The sequence below is a fragment of the Monodelphis domestica genome, chromosome 2 (genome assembly GCF_027887165.1).
Source record: "Monodelphis domestica isolate mMonDom1 chromosome 2, mMonDom1.pri, whole genome shotgun sequence".
NCBI classification, from domain to species: domain Eukaryota; kingdom Metazoa; phylum Chordata; class Mammalia; order Didelphimorphia; family Didelphidae; genus Monodelphis; species Monodelphis domestica.
In genome coordinates, this window is record NC_077228.1 from 102903083 (window position 1) to 102921118 (window position 18036).

An 18036-nucleotide genomic window follows, 5' to 3' on the forward strand; every position below is an offset into this window, starting at 1 on the left:
CTTCTGACTCTTAGATGTATGACTGTCAGTAAGTCACTTAACTTCCTTAGGCCTTTTGTTTCTTCATCTGTAAAAGGAGGGAACTGAGCTAGATGGCCTCTGAGGCCTCCTCCAGTTTGAGATCTGTGATCCAAAAGGTGTTGGCTACTGGGAAATACTTCCGCATATGCTCATTTGTGTGTCCCCTCCTATTGCTTCTAGGACTCAGAGGAACATCGCTATAATTCAATCGATATGTTTGGTATCCTCTTGTCCAAGGTGAAACGGAGGTTCCTGATGGTTTCCTTCAGGTACCAGATCCATTGCAGCCTGATTCCCTTGTTGTTCCACCTGCAGGATGAGAGCAGCAGTGTGGCAAGTGTGAGACCTAGCGCCCCAGATCCTGGACCTTTCCCTCCTCTCCCCACTACCTCTGCTCCCTTCAGGAAATAAGCACACACTGGAGTTGGCTATAGAGAGATGGGACAGGCGATGCCACATCATTAGATGAAGGGTCTCTTTCCCCAGGGTTCCCATACCTGAAAGCAGGGGCTGGACAATATGACCTCTGAATTCTGAAATGACATCTAGTTCTATGGCTGTATGATTTCTATCCAGCTATGGGAGAGAAGTCATTATACCAAGAAAAACACTCTGACCCCAAACCTTTCCTTTGGACATTGGCTTCAGTTTCTTTCTCTCTACATTTTTCTAGGCTTCTCCAGGACTGTTTTCTGTCTGCTCCCATGCTGAGTAGGGAAGGAGGGATGGAGGGAGGTGGGTGGATGGTATGGAAGTGAGCCTCACAGGCAAGTTCATAGGAAAGAGAAGAGGGCATGGGATTACCCCAGGCCAAAGAATGGGTAGTTTCTGTCCTGGCTCACAAACTCTCCTAACTTTCTCCCATTTGTGGCAAATAGTAGCACAGTGGCTACCCAGGTAACGATGCAGGCCTTGGCTCTGGGAGCCAAGTCATGGGGATGGGGGTGGCTTTACTGAATTTGTGGTTAAGTTGGAGTCTATGACTTGGGAGAGAAGGGTGTCCAGTCACTGAACCAGAGAATATTCCCCTGTAACCATCAGCTAAAGTGAAGGAGGCAACAGTCTCAGATAAGAGACCTACAGCTTTGTGCCTAGTCATGGGTTTCATAGTGACTTTGACAGTATGCCAGATTGTGGCGTGGTAACCACCACAAGTTCATGGTGACCAGGGCACCATTTAGAATTTAGAAATTCATGTAGCTTCCCAGTTTCCAATTCCTGCCAACCCCCTACTCTTGCTGTTGAGGTCCATAGGACTTAGGGACAGAGGCACGAGATGAGCTGCCCAGGATGGACGTTGTCTCCCTGAATGTTCCTTCCCTCTCCATCTCCCTCATTTCTCCGTGCCCCGGGATCTTTCTGGTCAAGGATGAGGCCAACCTTTTTATCCCCTCATCCTTGTCCCTATTACACAGCCTCTCTGCCCTATTTCTTCAGAAAGCTTCTTTTCTTTGGCCTACCTCTTCTTGTCCTTGCAGGCCAGCAGGGATAGCCTCTTCCTCTGTGCCAAAATTCTGGTTTGCCCAAAGTTCAAGTCAGTGTGTGCTGGTGAAGACACATTCATCATTGGGAGGACCCTGGTAAGTCATAGTGCCCATTTCTTTGGACCATCAGACCAAGGATAGCAGGGGCATCTCTCATGGTAGAGATGGAGGATTGCTGGGAGGGTACCTGAGGGGCCAGGGCACTGAGCTGGGAATCAGAAAGAACTTAGTGTGAATCTCTCCTCACACACCAGTTTTGAGTCTGGAGAAGTCATTCTGTCTTTAGGGGCCTCGGTTTCTTCATCTTTAAAAGGAGCAGCAAGGTGACTTAGTGGCCAGGCCTAGAGATAAGAAGTCTTGGGTTCAGATCTGATGACTTCCTAGCTGTGTGACCCTGGGCAAGTCACTTAACTCCCTTTGTTTAGCCCTTACCCTCCTTTTGCCTTGGAACTGATACTTAGTATCCATTCTAAGACAAAAGATAAGGGCTAATAAATGAATAAATCAAATGAAGGGGTTGAATTCAATGGCCTCCAATATTTTCTTCTTCTTGTTCTAAATCTACAATTCTATGGTCCTTATGGGACAATTTCCTCCTTTTTACCATTTTGTGACTAGCATCATCTGGCATGTTTAGGGCGTAATGCCAAGAAGACAGTGTAGACTCAGCCCCTGCCCTGAGGGGGGGGGTCTATGAATCTCCAACAAGAAGTACTCTGATGTATGTGGACACTGAAATAATGAAACATTTTATAACTTCATATAGTTTCTAAGCCATTTGACATACATTATCCTATTTTATCCTCATGATAACCCTGGAAGGTAGATGCTATTATTATCCCTCCTCCCATTTTGATGATGAGGAAACTGAGGCTGAAAGATGTTAAGTGACTTAGTAAGTATCTGAGGTATGTCTTGAGCCTCAAGCAACTCTCATTGCAGGGCAGGAGCCTTCTATGGGAAACTCCCTACCATAATGAAATCACAAGTCAGGGAATCAATGACCAGCCCTTTGGCTCTCTATTTACCTCTTCTTCCAGCTGGAGGAGCAAAAGGACAAGATCTCCTGGTTCCTGAGCCAGAGCCTCAGCTACTATAGTAGTTCCCAGGCAAGCATTCGCCAAATAGCCGTGTGGTTGACAAGTAAGGCCTTCCTCTGGCATCCCGCCCCTTCCTGTCCCAAGCTGTGCCCTCATCAGACCTTCGGCCCTGAGCCTCACTGACCAAAGCCCAGAGCCCCTTCCAGGATAGCCCTGTTTCTGAGGGATTCCTTTCTTATTGGCCTTTCCAGCAGGCTGAGCAATGTCTTCACCGCCAGAAGGCTGCCTTCCTGCCCAGAGGGACCTACCTGGGGCTTGGGAGGATCCTGGGGAGGGCTGGTGTCTATTAGCTGCTGCCCCCTTCTCTCTGGAGGAAAGTGCTTGCTGGTCATATCCTTTACTGTCAAGTATTGCCATAAGGGAAACAACTTAAGTTTCGAGGGAGAGTCTGACTTTTGGGGAATGGATGCTCCCAGCAGTTGCCTAAGGGACCTGAGCTGTGTGGACCCATGATAGGGCATTGCTAGGCATCTTGATACAAAGGACCTAGGCTCCAGATCTGACTCGCATACTAGCAGTTTGACCCTGGACAAGCCACCTAACTCCTCGGTCTCCTCATTTATAAAATGGAGATAAGAAGGAGGTTGAAAGGATCAAATGAGACAATATGTGTAAAGCTCTTTGTAAACCTTAAATCAACTATATAACTTCAGCTTTTTTAAGGGTGGGAGGCTTCCAGCTCCCAGAGCATGTCAAGGGAGCTGCTGTCTGACCACTGATGGAAATTTGTGTCCTTGGACAGGCCAGATTATCCAGATCAAGGATCTAGAATATGATGAGGAATATAAGGAAGTCTCTTCAGGTGAGGACTGGCCTTTTATATCTTGGGAAAGGTGTGTGAGTCAGTGGGTAGCAGTTGGGAGAGTCATAAAGTAGGGGAAACAGTTGACTTTATTCAAATAATATAGTCAAATCTGAATTGTCCACTCTGGTGGAGGGCTAAAGAGGTATGGATGATCCCCAAATCATGACCATTTCCTGAGAGAGGCATTTTGGGCACCTCCAAAACCCAAGGAAGCTCTCCGCGTAACCATACCCCACCATCCCTCTACCTGTTCCCAGACCTCACACATTTGACGCAGGCTGAGTCACCTGAGTTACCTGGGGTGGACTAGCAAGAAGGACTCACATTGCTCCAGATAAGAGGTCTGGTGAAACCTTGACTTTCTCCCATGCAGAGAAATTTTCATTACTTTGGAACAAAGTCGAAGTCATGAGCATCCTGCCCCTTTTCCATTTGTAATGCATGAGTTATGAGTCAGTCTGTGGTTTTCTGATACTGTTTGGACCAAATCATTTAACAACTTTTCCTTCCTTACTTCTACCTTTCTTTTCCCCTTGGATCCCTGGACCCTCAAGCACTGTTTACTGGAAAATTCAAAGGGGCTTTTTGGTAGTCCCCCTTGACGTTACACTTCTGAGCAATGGTTGACTCCCAGGTGACTGTTTCCGAGACTCTCAAAGTACTTTACACTTAGTTAATCTTCCTAGTCCCCTGGCAGAAAAGGAGAGAGAATAGGGAGGAACATGATAGGGAAAACAAGGCAGCTGACAGTAGAGCTGGGGTGATGACTCTTGAGGCCCATTTCTATCTCAGGATAGTGCCAGGGTCACTGGAGCCCTTGTCCAAGCAGCCCTTTCCCAAGCAGGGGAAGCCTTCAGAAGACACAATCCAAACCTTGGCATTCTCCTTTCCCTTTGGCCTCTCCTTGCCCTCCTCCTCCTGCCCCTTAGTCTAAAGAGCCACTTGCCACTTTGTGTTGCAGCCCTAAGACGCATGAAAAAAGATGAAGACCCAGCTGTCGCCTGCTTGGCAGCACAGACCATCTGGATTTTGAGATCCAGGAGGCTGCATCGTGGTAAAATACGTCGTGTTGTTTGGTGCTTCTGAGCTAGAGGCCCAGCCACAATGTCTCTGCCCCTGTGCCTCTGCCAGGCCATCCCCCATGCTCGTTCCTCCTCACCTCTGCCTCAAAGCATCCTTGCTTCCCTCTCAGCTACCCAGGAGGGCTTCCCTGATCACCTGCCTTTCTCATGTTGTTGTTCTGACCCTCCTCATATTACCTTGTCTTTGCTTCTCTGTGTATATGCCTGGAGTCAGGAAAGCCTGAGTTCAAATTTGGCCTCAGGCACTTACCAGCTAGGTGACCCTGGGCAAGTCACTTTACCTCTACCATACTCAGTTTCTTTATCTATAAAGTGGGGATAATAACAACCCCTACCTCATAAGGTTGCTGTGTGAGGATCAAATAAGGTAATATTTGCGAAGCACTTAGCATAGGGCCTGGCTCAGATCTGGTAAGCGCTATATAAATGTTAATTTATTATAAGTGCTTTTTGAAATAAAATGAGGCTTCTAAGCCTTGCATCTATGAGGTTGATGCTGTTTGATTTCTGCAAAATTTAATGAGAGAAAATGGAAGTAGTCCAGAGTTTATTCATCCCCCCCCACTTTCATATTTTGTTTATGAAATATCACGTTTCTGTTAGCTGTGTGAAGATGACCTCACGCTGTGTCTTCCCCTCCAGGACAGTTCCTCCACCTCTGCCCCAGAACCAAGAGTCCGAATGACCTAGCATTTATTAAGTGTCTTGTGTTTGCTGCACTGTGCGCGCTAGGCCTGGGATACAGTGACAAAAAGGGAAATACAGGGTCAAAGAGCTTGCCTTTGACAGGGGTGAGGTGGGGGGATTGGACATGGACATAAAAGAGTCCCCACAGGATCATCTGAGGGAGGTGGAGGAGGGTGAGAGAAGCACTGAGAAACCTGAGGGTCGTGAAGGCCTTTTCATAGGAGGCAGAAGCTACAGGCTCCAAGGGGCAAAAGGGAGGAAGGAAGGGGCCCTCAAGGCAAGGCCATGAGGCCATGACTGCTGAGTCTAGAGCAGGGCAAGTCATGAATGGGAGAGGGAGAGTAATGACTGCACAGGAAGCTTAGAAGTCTGAGAGGCTTTAACAAACTGAACAGTTTGTTTTTATCCTTGAGACCAGAGGGAATCCCTGAAGGTTCTTGAGCAGAGGAGATTCCAAGGGAGAAGAGGGGTGAGGGCCAGACAGTGGGGGTCAAGTGACTTGCCTAAGGTCACCCAGCTAGGAAGTGGCTGAGGCCAAGTCCTCCTGACTCTGGACCTGGTGCTCTGTCTGTGTGATCTAGCTGTCCCCCTTCTCTCCACTCTTAACAGCCACCATCCATGCTCTGCCACTCATCTTGTCTCATCTAGACTATTACAGCAGCCTCCTAATTGTTCTCCTCACTCCATCCCTCCTCCATCTAGCTGCCAAAATTATTTCACTAAAAGAATAGCTCTGACCACACCACCCCCTCCCCACCCTCCCAGCACCATCAATAAACCCGTCACTCCCGATGACCTCTAGGCTAGACTATAATGCCCTATTCTTTAAAGTCTGGCCCCTCTTTTTCTTTCCGTGCTTCTACACTCATCCACACTGAACTACTTGCTGTCCCTCCCCCACAACACTCGGTCTCTCATCTCCACCCCATGCTCTATCTCCTTACCTTCATTTCTTAGAATCTCTAATTTCCTTCAAGGCTCAAATCAAACGCCATCTTCTGTAGCAGGCCCTCCCCAGCTGCTAGTAATCTTGTGTTTACTCTAAAGAGTTCGTAGATAGACCTACCCGTGTACAGGTTGAGCTCCTTCCCCATCCAGTTGTACACAAAGATAGTCCGTTCTTTCTTTGTTTCCCGGCACCTAGTACGGTGCCTGACATAGTCAGCAGTGAATAGAATTGTTGATTGATTGCACCACAAGAGAGAAGTCAAGAAAGAGGAGAACTGAGATAAAGCCTTTCGATTTAGACCATTGATGACTTTGGATAAAGAAAATGATGCCCAGAGAATACAGATTCATTTGAATATTATCTTGAACTGAATAGAATTAGGACAAATGTGACAGGAAATGGAAGCCATTTTCATTTCTCATCAGTGACTCCGCTAACCATTTATTGATTATATGCTGATTGTACTAGGCCCTAGAGATACAAAGGATCCCCCTCTGCCCCCACCCCCAAACCCAACCCAAAGCCACCTTGCTTTCAAGTTTTCGTTCTATCTTGGGACACAACTGTTTGGCATACCCTGGGCCCGGTTGACTTGTATAATAGATAGCTGGTATTTCCGCCTTGAGCAATGAAAGACAAAATGGCACCTCCCTGATTCTGGATGACTAAAAGAATCTAATGGAAAAGCCAAACAGGGAAGCTAGCCTGGTGCTGATGGCTTGGTTGATTCTTAACATTTGATCCTAATATTTGCCAACTTTAAGGCTTCGCCCATGGGCCTATGGAGAGTTCTGGAAGCTGATGATCCCTCTCTTGATGGGGATAGATTATGCCCCAAATAGCAGGACTCCCTGTGAGCAAGTGTCCTCTGAATGTGACCCTGGATTTTGCCATAGGTAGGTAAGCGGGGCTCTCCATTTGTATCTGCTCCCATACTCTCAAGCCTATCCTTTACTAAAGACCTTTTGTCAGCTCTCCTCTCCCTCCCCTCCTGCCCCCTGTTCTTTCTCTGTTCCCACTTCCTTCCCTCTCTTCTTCTCATTATCTGATCTGTCTGTCTGTCCCTCCCGCTGCCTAGTCTATGCAGCTATCTCAGACTCTCCTCTGAGCCCAGCAGCTGGTTAACCTGGCCATGAGCCATGGCATACAGCTGCAGTCACTTGCTTGGGTTTGAAAATAAACTTCCAAAGCAAGATGAAAACCTTCTCTAATCTCTGACTTGGCAAAGAGGTTGTCACCTACCCCCCCCCCCCCCCAGTCTCAGCTCCATCCTGTGCCTACCAGCTGTCAGGGGGAGTGTGGGCGGAGAACATGCAAGGAGTCCTAGGGGTCACAAGCCCTTTCTGAACATGTTTGTGCCATGCTCTTGGCCCTCCCTGCCTCCAAATGCAAATCCATAGTGTAAAAACTCTTGCTTGGACTAGGAAATCTATTTTGCCCTCTTCCTGGGTAAACTTCCCAGAAATTGGCTGGAATCTTATGACTTAAGAGGGTATCATATCCCCAAAGGGTCAGCCTAAGCAGCAGGAATCAAGGCCTGCAAAGTAGACCGATTTGGAAGTGAACAGGCCCTGACACTCAAGAGAGCAGGGATGGGCCCCATTGCTTGTTCTCAATCGCAAGGCAAGTTTTTGAAACAAAATTGATTTTCCCACACACTTGTGTTGGTTGTCCTGTTAGAGGGAGTTCCAAGGACCAAACAATATGACATGCAGGGGCACCTCACTTTGTGAATTGACATGCTACTGAAAGATTCTGCAAAACAAATAAAAAGGCTACTCGGTTTAATTGCATTTTTACATCCAAATCCCAAAATGGAACCACTGATTTGTTCTGAGTCAGATCTATCCCATACATAACAGGGGGTAAGCTGACAGGGGAGATGGGATGGGGTGACATCAGGTAGGGGGTATTCCATGGAGAGAAGGAACACCTCTTTATCAGACACTGCAGTGGGTGGGGATGGAGGAAGGAAGAACATGGTAGGCTATAGATAAAGGAATCTCGGGGCAGCTGGGTAACACAGCAGATAGAATGCCAGGCCTGAAGTCAGGAAGACTTCTCTTCCTGGGTTCAATTCTGGCCTCAGACACTTGGTGATGCTTACACATAAGGGACCTTGGGCAAGCCACTTAACCCTGCTTGTCTCCGTTTTCTCATCTGTAAAAATGGTCTGGAGAGGGAACTGACAAACCATTCCAGTATCCTTGCCAAGAAAACCCCAAATGGGGTCATGAAGAGTCAGACACGACTGAAAAATGACTGAACAATAACTCTATTCACTACACTTGGCTATTAACAAGCACAATTATTTACCACACCCGGCTGTGGATGTGCTTTGTTGTCCTAGAAGTTATCTTCCTTAGAGCATCTGCCCAAGAGGCCAGTGTCTCTGGGCCTCAACAAGATGCTGTCCCAGAGGGATGCGCCTCTCTGGTGGGACCCAGTATCCTTGGGAATATGGTTCCTCTCACGCTCCTGCCAAGTGAATGTCTTTAAAAATGGATTTGAGAACTACATGCCCCGAGATTCATCCTGCTGGAGCAAGACCAGGAGGCTCTAAGCTAGGTTTGAGGTAGTGACTGCCAAACTCATGGAAAGAGCCCTGGCCTCAGGGATTAAAGAATTTAGGCCCATTTTCTTATCTGCAAAATGGGGATAATAATAGCATCTGCCCCACAGGATTGTTGTGAGGCTGGAATGAAATAATATATGTGTGAAGCACTCTGCCAACGTATGCATATAGATAATAAAATTATATATACACATGCTATATAAATGTTAGCTATTATATATGAGTTAGATGATCATGAATTGTGTTTAAAATGCTATGTTAGCTATTATAGATGAATATGAATATATTGAAATAATGTATAATAGAAATGTTTGAAATGCTATATAAATGTTAGCTATTATGTATGAATATAGAAAATATATAAATATTGAAATGACATTTTTAAAATGCTATATGTTAGCCATTATATATAAATATAAACCTATAGATATTGAAATAATATATAACATAAATGTTTAATTTGGGCTATATAAATGTTAGCTATTATACAATATCCAAATATAGATGATATATAGATAAAACAAATATATAAATGTTTAAAATGCTCCATGTTAGCTATGATTATTTTGATTTTTACCCATGTGGCCTAAAGTAAAATGGCTTCGTAATATATGAAATGTGGGAATTAGACTAGATAACCTTTTATTTTGTACCCCAAACCCTTAGCACAGTGTTTGACACATAGTTGGTGCTTGGTAAATGCTTACTGATTCTTGATGGATTGATGACCTCCAAGGTCCCCTCCATGTCTAAGCTTCTGTCAACTGTAAACTTTGAGATCAGGACCCATTTAATACTTACGAGCAGTGTCAGCTTTCTCATCTCTATAATGAAACAGTTTTAGTATTTATACTTGAATGTCATAACCGTGCTAACAGTGTAAACCTCAGAGTCTACAGACACGTCGGTTACCATTTCTACCGCTGGTAATGGACTGAGTGCCTTCCTCTTTGTAAGGAGCTATTATTATTTGATCAGTACTTAGCACTCCTTTATTTTTCTTCAGGAGGGCTCTGTTTTCTCCTGTTGTAGAGGTGGCTTTTTACTCCAACTATGATAATTCATTACCATCCTTTTCCTAGGAGACTCAGCAAAATCAGGCTTCACATGTATAAGATACACATCCCCCCCCCCCCCCCCCATCCTTTGAGTCTCCTTAATTCCTCTTCAGTCCAGGCCTTGCTGTGTTCTTTAAATACAAGTTGACCCCAAGGAAGTTCAGAAAATCCACTCTAACTTCAAAGCTTTTGTTTTTGGTCATACTATGACCAGTGTGGGGAGCCCAGAACCAGCAGAATGTTGGGTGTTTCTCCAATAAGAGAATCCAACACCCCCCCCCCTGCCCCTTGGATTCTTCCCCCCAGTTCTCTCTCCCTCTTGTCTAAAACGTTCCTTCTGGGCTTCGTTTCTATGCAGAATCCTCCAATCCCACAGGGGAGTACACAGTGTGGCCACCACCTGGATTCTTTTGCAGTGGACTTGCTCCATCCCAGGTCTGAGCTAAGATTCACTGTCCCCTAGGGGTTGCTCCTGCTCTGGGAAGAGGTGCCCAGGTTGAGGACTAGGCTTCTGAGACATTGCTGCAGAATAGGCCTTCTCCTCTTCACCCTACCCACTCTCCAGGGTGCTTCCCTTCCGGGGTTTGGTTTCAAGGAAGGAGACTCTGTTCTCCAATTCCTCATCCACTCACTGAGAGCACCAACATGCTGCTTCACATTCGATTTGCCCTTAGGGATCAGAGTAGGGTATTCTTAAACTTTTGTGTTATATCTGGTCACCCAGTTATAGGGAGCCTCCTGAAGGGGGGGTACTATGTAAATTCAGTAAGCCTTTACTAAGTACCTACTATGTGCACCATGCACAGTGCACCCTGGGAAATACAAAATGAAACCATTTCTACCCTCAAGGAGCCTACATTTTATTGTTTTATATTTCTTTATATATATTTTTATATTTTCTTCTTTCTCCTTTTTTTGTTTCTTCTTTTCTTTTCTTTTCTCTAGCATTTTGATTAGATGACCAAGTTATAATTTCTGCCAAGGAATTAAGAATAATAACAGGAGAAAAAGGACTTTAGGGTTTTGTTTTTTCCTTCTCTTTGTATCCCTAGTTCCTTGTTCAGTGCCTTGTAAAGTGGATTAATAAATACAGGAATCCCTTCCACATCTGAGGGATTAAGGGCACAACACCCCAGAAATCTGAAAAATCCATGTAAGATGTTTTGGCCTTCCCTTTGTACCAGAAAAATCTGAATTTTTCCTTTTTTCCTTTATGGGGTATTTACAAATTTAGCAGGTGTTAAAATTTGGGTTAAGTATTTGGTAATAGGCTATAGGTAGGTCAATGTTTAGTAAAAATGAATTTCTAAACTTCTGTATTGTCTGTTGGTTTTTGAGTATCTTCTGTGTCTTCTGTAAAATCTCCCCCCCCCCCCATTCCGATTTAACTTCTTATGCTGACTTGAGATATACAGAAACCATGGGGGAAAGATGAGATATGGAAGGGATACTTGTACTGATTCTTCCTAGCTGGGTGACCCTGGGCAAGTCATTTCACCTTGATTGCCTAGCACTTACCAGTCTTCTGCCTTGGAACTAATACTTAGTATCGATTCTAGGATACAAGGTAAAAGTTTCAAAAACAAAAACAGATACTGATTAAGCTGAAAGCTAGTAATATTGTAGATAGAAGCTGATGGCCGGGATCAGATGGGGAAGAAAATGAGGGTAATAAGAGCTCATATTTATACAGCCTTAAAGATTTACAGAGTGCTTTACACTTATCATTCCATTTGATCCTCACAACCATCGTGGGATTTAGCTGCTATTATTCTCATTTTACAGATGAAGAAACTGAGGATCAGCAGTGAAATGACTTGCCCAGGGTCACATAAACGTAGCTAGCAAGTATCTTGAGATGAGGTTCACACTCGGGTCTTCCTGACTTCTGAGTCAGCCCACCATATCCCACAAGCTGCTTCATCTAGCTGGGGCATGGGACGTTGGATCCTGGGTCCTGGGGCCACAAAGCAAAGGTCACATATTACCCGCCCATGGCAGCAATGTCCACAAACAATGGCCATTTTGGCTTTATTTACGAAGACCTCCTGGGAACCAACACATCTAGGTTGAAAACAAAAATGTACAGCGTGAGGTTTAAATAACTTTCTTACACTATGTACAGTTGTCCGAGAAGATACAAAACATATATACACCTTGTGCTATACACATCACAGAGAGGAGCAAGGGCAAGACCTAAGCCGGGAGCCTCTAGAAAACAGCTGGTGGCCAGGTCAAGGAAGGTGGTTTCCTCTCCATACACTCCTGCTCCTTTGGGGCTGGCGGACTTTGTGATCTCACTCAAAGCAGTGGTAGAAGGGGGAATGGGGTCCTAGCTGAGAGTCTGTGCCCTCAGCTGTGCACTGGGGAGAGGGATGAGTGCTGATGTTGGGGTGGGGAAAAAGGGGACTGAAAGTAGCCAGGGATGCTCGCTAAACTGCTGGGCTCAGTCCCCACAAGCCTCTTTCCTGTCCTGGATTTCCAGGCGTAGAGCCAGAGAACCAGAGGAAGCAGGAAGAGAGTACCAGTCTTTAGGGAATGGCATCTGGCCAGGAGGGAAACCAAGGACATAGTGGGATAAGAGAAGCCTTGGCAATTCAGTGAAGATGGAGAGATCAGCCTGGCAAAGGATCCAGACCAGCTGGGTGAGGGTGTATGAGGGGGTGAAACCCTGGCACTAGGTGTATAGAATAAGAGGGCAGCAGCACAATGAAAATTCCTGCCCTGTGGGCATCATTAACCTGAACATCCCAGGAAGCCAACCTGGCTGAGATGGGACCTGCCCATCCAGGTGTAAGGGGAGGGCCGGCTTCCAGGGGGACGAGGAAAGGCAACGGAGGGACCTGGCTTTATAAAATTCCTATGGGATTCATCAAATCCTACCCATTGGTACAGATTTTCTCAGATGCTTCCCCACTATCAACTTTGTTTGCAAATAGCGGGGACCACATTAGAGTATGAGAAGAAATGGCTATGAAGGTCCCTTCCAAGTCTCACCTTCATTGCAGGGGGAGGTCCCATTTCCTGCAAATGAAAACTCCTGGCATCAGCACTCTCCTGCTGACTCTGCCACCTCTCCAGTGCTAACTCCAAGGTCTATTGTGGAAAAGCTTGCTCAGGACAGAGTTGCCACTAGCTTAGAGAGTAAATACTATAAAGGACAATAATACTGTGCTTGAGAATCTTTGCCCTAGTTAAGAGCCCTAACCCAGGAGACTTGATGGGCCCATGAATCATTTTGGGCTAGAGACGGAAAGGCTTTGAGGCCAACGTCTGGGGATAGCCATGGGCTCAGAGTTCTAATCTCTTGAGTTCTTAGGGGATGACAAGGACGAGGGTCTCATGTCCCCATGCCCCAGGCTTACTGGCATGACCCACCTTTCTGGCCTTTATATAACTACCTCTGATGAATTCCCAAAGGAATAGGGCTCCCCAATTCCAGGGCAGAGTGGGCACTGACAGACTGAATGGACCAAGTAGGATAGGATGACTGCCTTCCCTATGGCATAGCCCCTGGGGTTGACCTAAGGGAAGGGAGCCAGGGCAAGTTTGGCAAATTCTCTTGCCTAGAGCAGGACATGTTGGCCATTACATGTCTTCTTCTCTGCCCAGAGGGACTGAGGACAGAAAAAGGATGGGAACTCAGAGGTAGGTCTAGTGGCCTGGTCATCCTGTGTTCTAAAACTGGGTTAAAGCTTCCTCATTCTAGGGCTTGTGCTCAGGCTCTAGGGCCCTTGTGCTCAGAATACAATCATTTTGTGCTTATAACACTTCAAACACTTATAAATACTTGTGAAGTTGCAATCCTTGCTCTCTAGCTCAGACCCAAAGCCTGTGCCTCTCAACCCTCCTTCAAGAAAGCACGGAGAGACCCAACTTTCTCCAAGCTCAGCTGCCCAGTGGGATGGAGTGACCACATTAGTCAGGGCCTCAAGTTGCTCAACAGGATTTCAAGTTTCTGGAAAGCCAGCACACTCACATACAGCAAAGCCCAGGCCCAGCCATGAGGTAGCTTACCCAATATCAACAACAACAAAAGGATCAGACAACAACCACAACACAGGGGACCTTGGGATCAAACCTTGAGTGGGAACCAAATCAAAACTCGCAGTACAGTTCTCACTACTGGGGGCTGGCTCCCCTGACCTGGTGGGACCCAAAGTCAAGGGGGGATGAGGAATGCAGTCTTGTGTGTTTGTAAACAGCAGCTCCCATTGGAGGAAACTCTTCCCCCATCTCCTAGGGCACAAGAGCCAAGTTGAAGATGGTGTGGTGAAGAGGAAGGACAGGTAAACAAACACATGCTTGCTTTGGAGTGGAGGGGAGGTGTTTGTGGGACATGGAAATTGGACCTTCCACTCTTGTACCGCACCCCCCCCCCGCCCATCCCAAGCATGGGGGCTGAAGAGAGAGTAACAAGCCACCAGTCATACTGTCTATTGTTCCCCGAAGACCAAAACTTCATTTTTTTCCTTCCTGCAACCAAAATCACCCCAAATTTCAAACCACATCCAGTAAAGGGATGAAGTGGGAGCACAATCATTCTGCCAAGGCATCGCCGTTTCTCAGTAGGGGGATAAGTTGGTCTGCTGATGTTTACAGGGTGAGGACAAGCTAGGGAAAGATAGCTTTCCCCTTGGCAGTTTTCTCCCTTTCAGACACAGAAACTCCTTGTGCACCGTAAAAGCCTTGTCCATGATAAAGAAGAACCGCTTTCTCCTCTTCCATGCTACTTTTTGTTCAGAAGCTGAAAAAAGTCTTCCTACTCCTGGCTTCTGCCCAACTGGAGTGGGTCCATATCCTCCTGGTGGCCCAAGTGCTGTGAGATGAGGGAGGAGAGATGCTCGTGTCCGTTTCCAGAAGCACCAAGTCATAAGCTCTCTCCGAAGAGGACGAGTGAGACTCCAGCTTGGGTGCTTGGCCTCAGATCTCAAATCTCTCTATGCCCATTGCCAGCAGGAAGAAGCCAGAGAAGCACAGGGCTGGTGTGGCAGCAGAAAAATAAGATGGGGAAGGAAGCCACTCTGCATTTCCCTGGGAGTCCTTGGCGTAGTCTTTGAGTTCATTGGTCCCACCAGGAAGGGAACCCCAGATATTAATTTAATACAAAATTCAACTACTGAGTGGGCCCTGGGCAAGAAAAAAACAAAACAAAACCCAGAGCCTTTTTCAATTCAACACCCGTCCCCCACCCTCCCCCCTGACCAAAAACCAAAACCAAAATTCCCAAAGGGTACTGGGTCTTTTGAATGAGTAATGATTCTCCCTTGTTTCCTTCCAGTTTTAAGGCTTGAAAATGTGTCTCTTGAATAACCAGAGAGAAAGGAGCTGGAGATACAAACTGGGCTATGGTATAGTTAAAACCATGGAGAACCTTCGGAGTCCATTCCCCATCATGTCCCTGGAATGACTATTCCAGCTGATGGGGGGAATGGGAGGGGCAAAGGAACAGACCCTAAAGTTTAGTCCTTACTACTCAAGACATCCTACTATACACAGTACCATGAAACAAAGGAGATCCAAAAGCTGCTTCTTAAGTGATGTGGGAGTGGGGCAGGAATCCCCCCTAGATAGGGTTTGTAACATAGCATGGGGTGGCAAGGGGGGGTGGGTAGGGGTTGGGGTATAGAGCAGGATCTCCTTTAGGTTAGATCCAGAGGGGGAAGGGGGGGGGGCGGGCAGGCAGCAGTTACCAGGATGGAAGGTTGCAAGGAGAGGCAGCAAGAAACGTGGCTGGCACCACTGGCATGAGGTCACCCAGGTGTGGGTGCCAAGCCCCAGGGGGATGGAAGGCACTGGAGCATCTGATGGTATGAAGGGAATTATGGGCTAGGATGCTCACCCTCAGACAGGAAAGTCAGGAAAAGCCCAGAATGGATTGGAAGGAAGTGTGTGTGGGGGTGTGTAGATTAGGAAGATGGTGTAGATAGAAGTGAGAGCAGGGAGAGAGGGGAAAAGTCAAAAGGGAAATTGTTCCCCAATTGATCCCAAAATGTGTTGAAGGCTAGGGTGAGTTGGATGGCTCAGAAGCAGAGGTTCAAGGGTACTAACTGGCACCCATTCCCATCTGAGGACCCTTCTTACCCCCTCCCCAGGCTTTCTCCCTGTCCCCATCCTCCCTCAGGATTCCCTGACCTCAGAGAGGCTCAAGGGATAGACTACATTAGATGAAATGTCAAGTTGGTTTCCAGGAGGCACCAGCAAAAAAAAAGAATAAATAAATAAACAAATAAATAAATAAATAAAATGACCAGGCTGAATCTGTGACTCTCTCTTCAGATGGAACTTTCTGATGGATAGGCCTGCTCCAATCCCTGGGACAGGGTGGGCTGAGCCCAGGAGATTAGTGGGGTGGGATGGGATGGGATGGGATTGGATGGGATGGAATGGGATGGTGGTGGACCCAGGGTAGGGCCTGATAGCTACCATCCCCAAATTTCCATGGTTCCTAGAAGGAGGCACTCTTTTTCTTTTGACCTCCTTCCTTTTGGGGGAAAAGGCTGAGGACTCAGAGAGGCAGGAATTGGGCACCAGAGGGGCAGGAGAGGATTGGAGGAAAGATGCCCATCTGAAGGCAGAGTTCAGATGGAAGAAGAAAAAGGGCAAAAATATTTCAAAGATAAAATATGGCTGGTGGGGGCTGGGGGATCCCCTCAGCCTGGCTCAGAATTCCCTCCCACCATAGGGCTTTCTGGGGGAGTGGGAGGGGGCTAACAAAAATTTCCCCAAGGTCTCCTCACAGGCCAGCTGGAGAGCTCCTGAGGTTGGGGAGAGGAGAGGACAGTTCAGGAGGAAGAAAATGGGACCAAACCTGGAAGAAGCTGAGGAGCTTCAGAGGAAAGAGTGGGGATCAAAAATGCCCTTTGGCTTCACAGCTTAATATCCTTCCCCTCTCCTTTCCTACAAGGGGCTCCCACCCCACTAAGAGATGAGTTCGGGAATACTTTCCCTTTAGGAAGGCTAGGAGAGGTGAGGGGAACAGAATCCCCAAACCCTCTTGCCCAGAACCATCAGCATTGTCTGGCCTGGACCCATGGGGCCTAAATTGTCTCAAGATGCTTTGCTTTAGATGATGTCCAGGCAGTTAGAAGAAATATGGAATCCGAGTGCCCCCTCTGACCTCTGTGCCTAAGATGTGCTGCTGGGTAGCCGCCTTCCGCTCCAGAATTTCACTGTCAGGTCACTGGAAGAGACAGAGAAGGGGAGAAAGGAGGAAGCACAGGTCAACTCTTGAAGTGGGCCCAGACAGCTGGCCTAAAGGGAGTTACGGGTCAGGTTCCCAAACCCCCAAGTTCAGCCTGGGGAGCAGGGGACAAACCCTAACTGTGGGATTGAGGGATTCTGGGATGTGAGAGGAAGTAGACTTAGTGCTTCCCAGCAGGACCATCTTTGCCCAGCTGGAATCTATGCCGGCTCACCCTCTGCCCCCCTTTGTTCTCTGTGACCCTCTCCTAGATGCCCCAATCCGGAGGAACTGCCCCATTGCTCATGCTCAGGAGTGGAAAGAGTGTGGGGATGGGAGTGTGTGACTCTGTGGGTAGAGGGACAGAATCTCTCTCTAGATAAGGCACAGGAGGGACAGTCAGGGAGACGGGGGAGTAAAAATCTCATACCGTTAAGAAGCAGCTCGGATCGAAGTGGAGAAAGACGGGAAGAGGGAAGAAGGGGAGAATAAGAGGAGAGAAAGGAGGACTGAGAGGAAAGATGAGGGAAGAGGGAGGAGAGGAGGGGTCAAGGCAGGCTAGTAGCACGGCCCTTTATAGCCAGGACGCGGCGTGGAAGGCAGGGGGTGAGTCCAGGGACGTAACTCCACAACTTTACCCGGCAGTCACTGTGACAGGGAAACAGGGGTAGGGTGGGGGGAGAGATAGAAAGGTGGAGAGAGAGAGACACACACACACACACACAGAGATAGAGAGAGACCAGAGACAGGAAGGGGCAATATGGTCAGAAGAGAAGGAATAAGAAGAAATCAGTCCCAGTTGAAGGATGAGGCAGTCTGGAGGGCCCCTCCATGGGAGACTAGGGAGATAAATAGATGGATGGGCCCGGGGTGAGGGTGAGAGGTGGGAGGGAATCTGGGGGTGGGGGGAGCTGCTGTGCCCCTCCTGGGAGGCACTATTCTGCAGGGAGATGGGCAAACCTGTGCTATGGCTCATGGGAAGCACTTCATGGTAACAATAATGCTTATATTGATTAACTAGAGGTGACCAGAGAAGGCTGGGAGAAAAGAGAGCTGAGCAGGACCACAGTAGCTCTTCTGTTCTTCTCCTCC

General features: G+C 47.3%; 2 protein-coding genes across 17 annotated transcripts in view; one reads left to right on the forward strand and one right to left on the reverse strand.

The window, feature by feature from the left end:
* LOC103103705 (maestro heat-like repeat-containing protein family member 7) overlaps positions 1 to 5633 on the forward strand; it is a 65953-nt gene extending 60320 nt beyond the window's left edge. Inside the window, exons 19-23 of one of the 9 annotated variants that reach the window (XR_008916145.1) lie at positions 202 to 360; positions 1500 to 1601; positions 2448 to 2648; positions 3348 to 3407; positions 4372 to 4450. Coding sequence is in view for 3 of the 9 variants with exons in the window: in XM_056815709.1 (XP_056671687.1) it covers positions 202 to 360; positions 1500 to 1601; positions 2546 to 2648; positions 3348 to 3407; positions 4372 to 4496 (549 nt within the window). In the remaining 6 variants the exon portion in view is untranslated. Of the gene's footprint in view, positions 1 to 201; positions 361 to 1499; positions 1602 to 2447; positions 2649 to 3347; positions 3408 to 4371 lie in introns of all 9 variants that reach the window. The other 8 variants (XR_008916146.1, XR_008916147.1, XR_008916148.1 and 5 more) reach the window with 8 other exon arrangements.
* Positions 5634 to 11767: 6134 nt separating this feature from the next.
* Positions 11768 to 18036, reverse strand: part of KIF21B (kinesin family member 21B) — a 77365-nt gene continuing 71096 nt past the window's right edge. For 3 of the 8 annotated variants that reach the window (XR_008916143.1, XR_008916142.1, XR_008916144.1), the window contains 2 exons: positions 17375 to 17592; positions 11768 to 16944 (listed from right to left, as the gene is read on the reverse strand). Coding sequence is in view for 3 of the 8 variants with exons in the window: in XM_056815703.1 (XP_056671681.1) it covers positions 16890 to 16944 (55 nt within the window). In the remaining 5 variants the exon portion in view is untranslated. The remainder of the gene's footprint in view (positions 16945 to 17374; positions 17593 to 18036) is intronic. The other 5 variants (XR_008916141.1, XR_008916140.1, XM_056815703.1 and 2 more) reach the window with 5 other exon arrangements.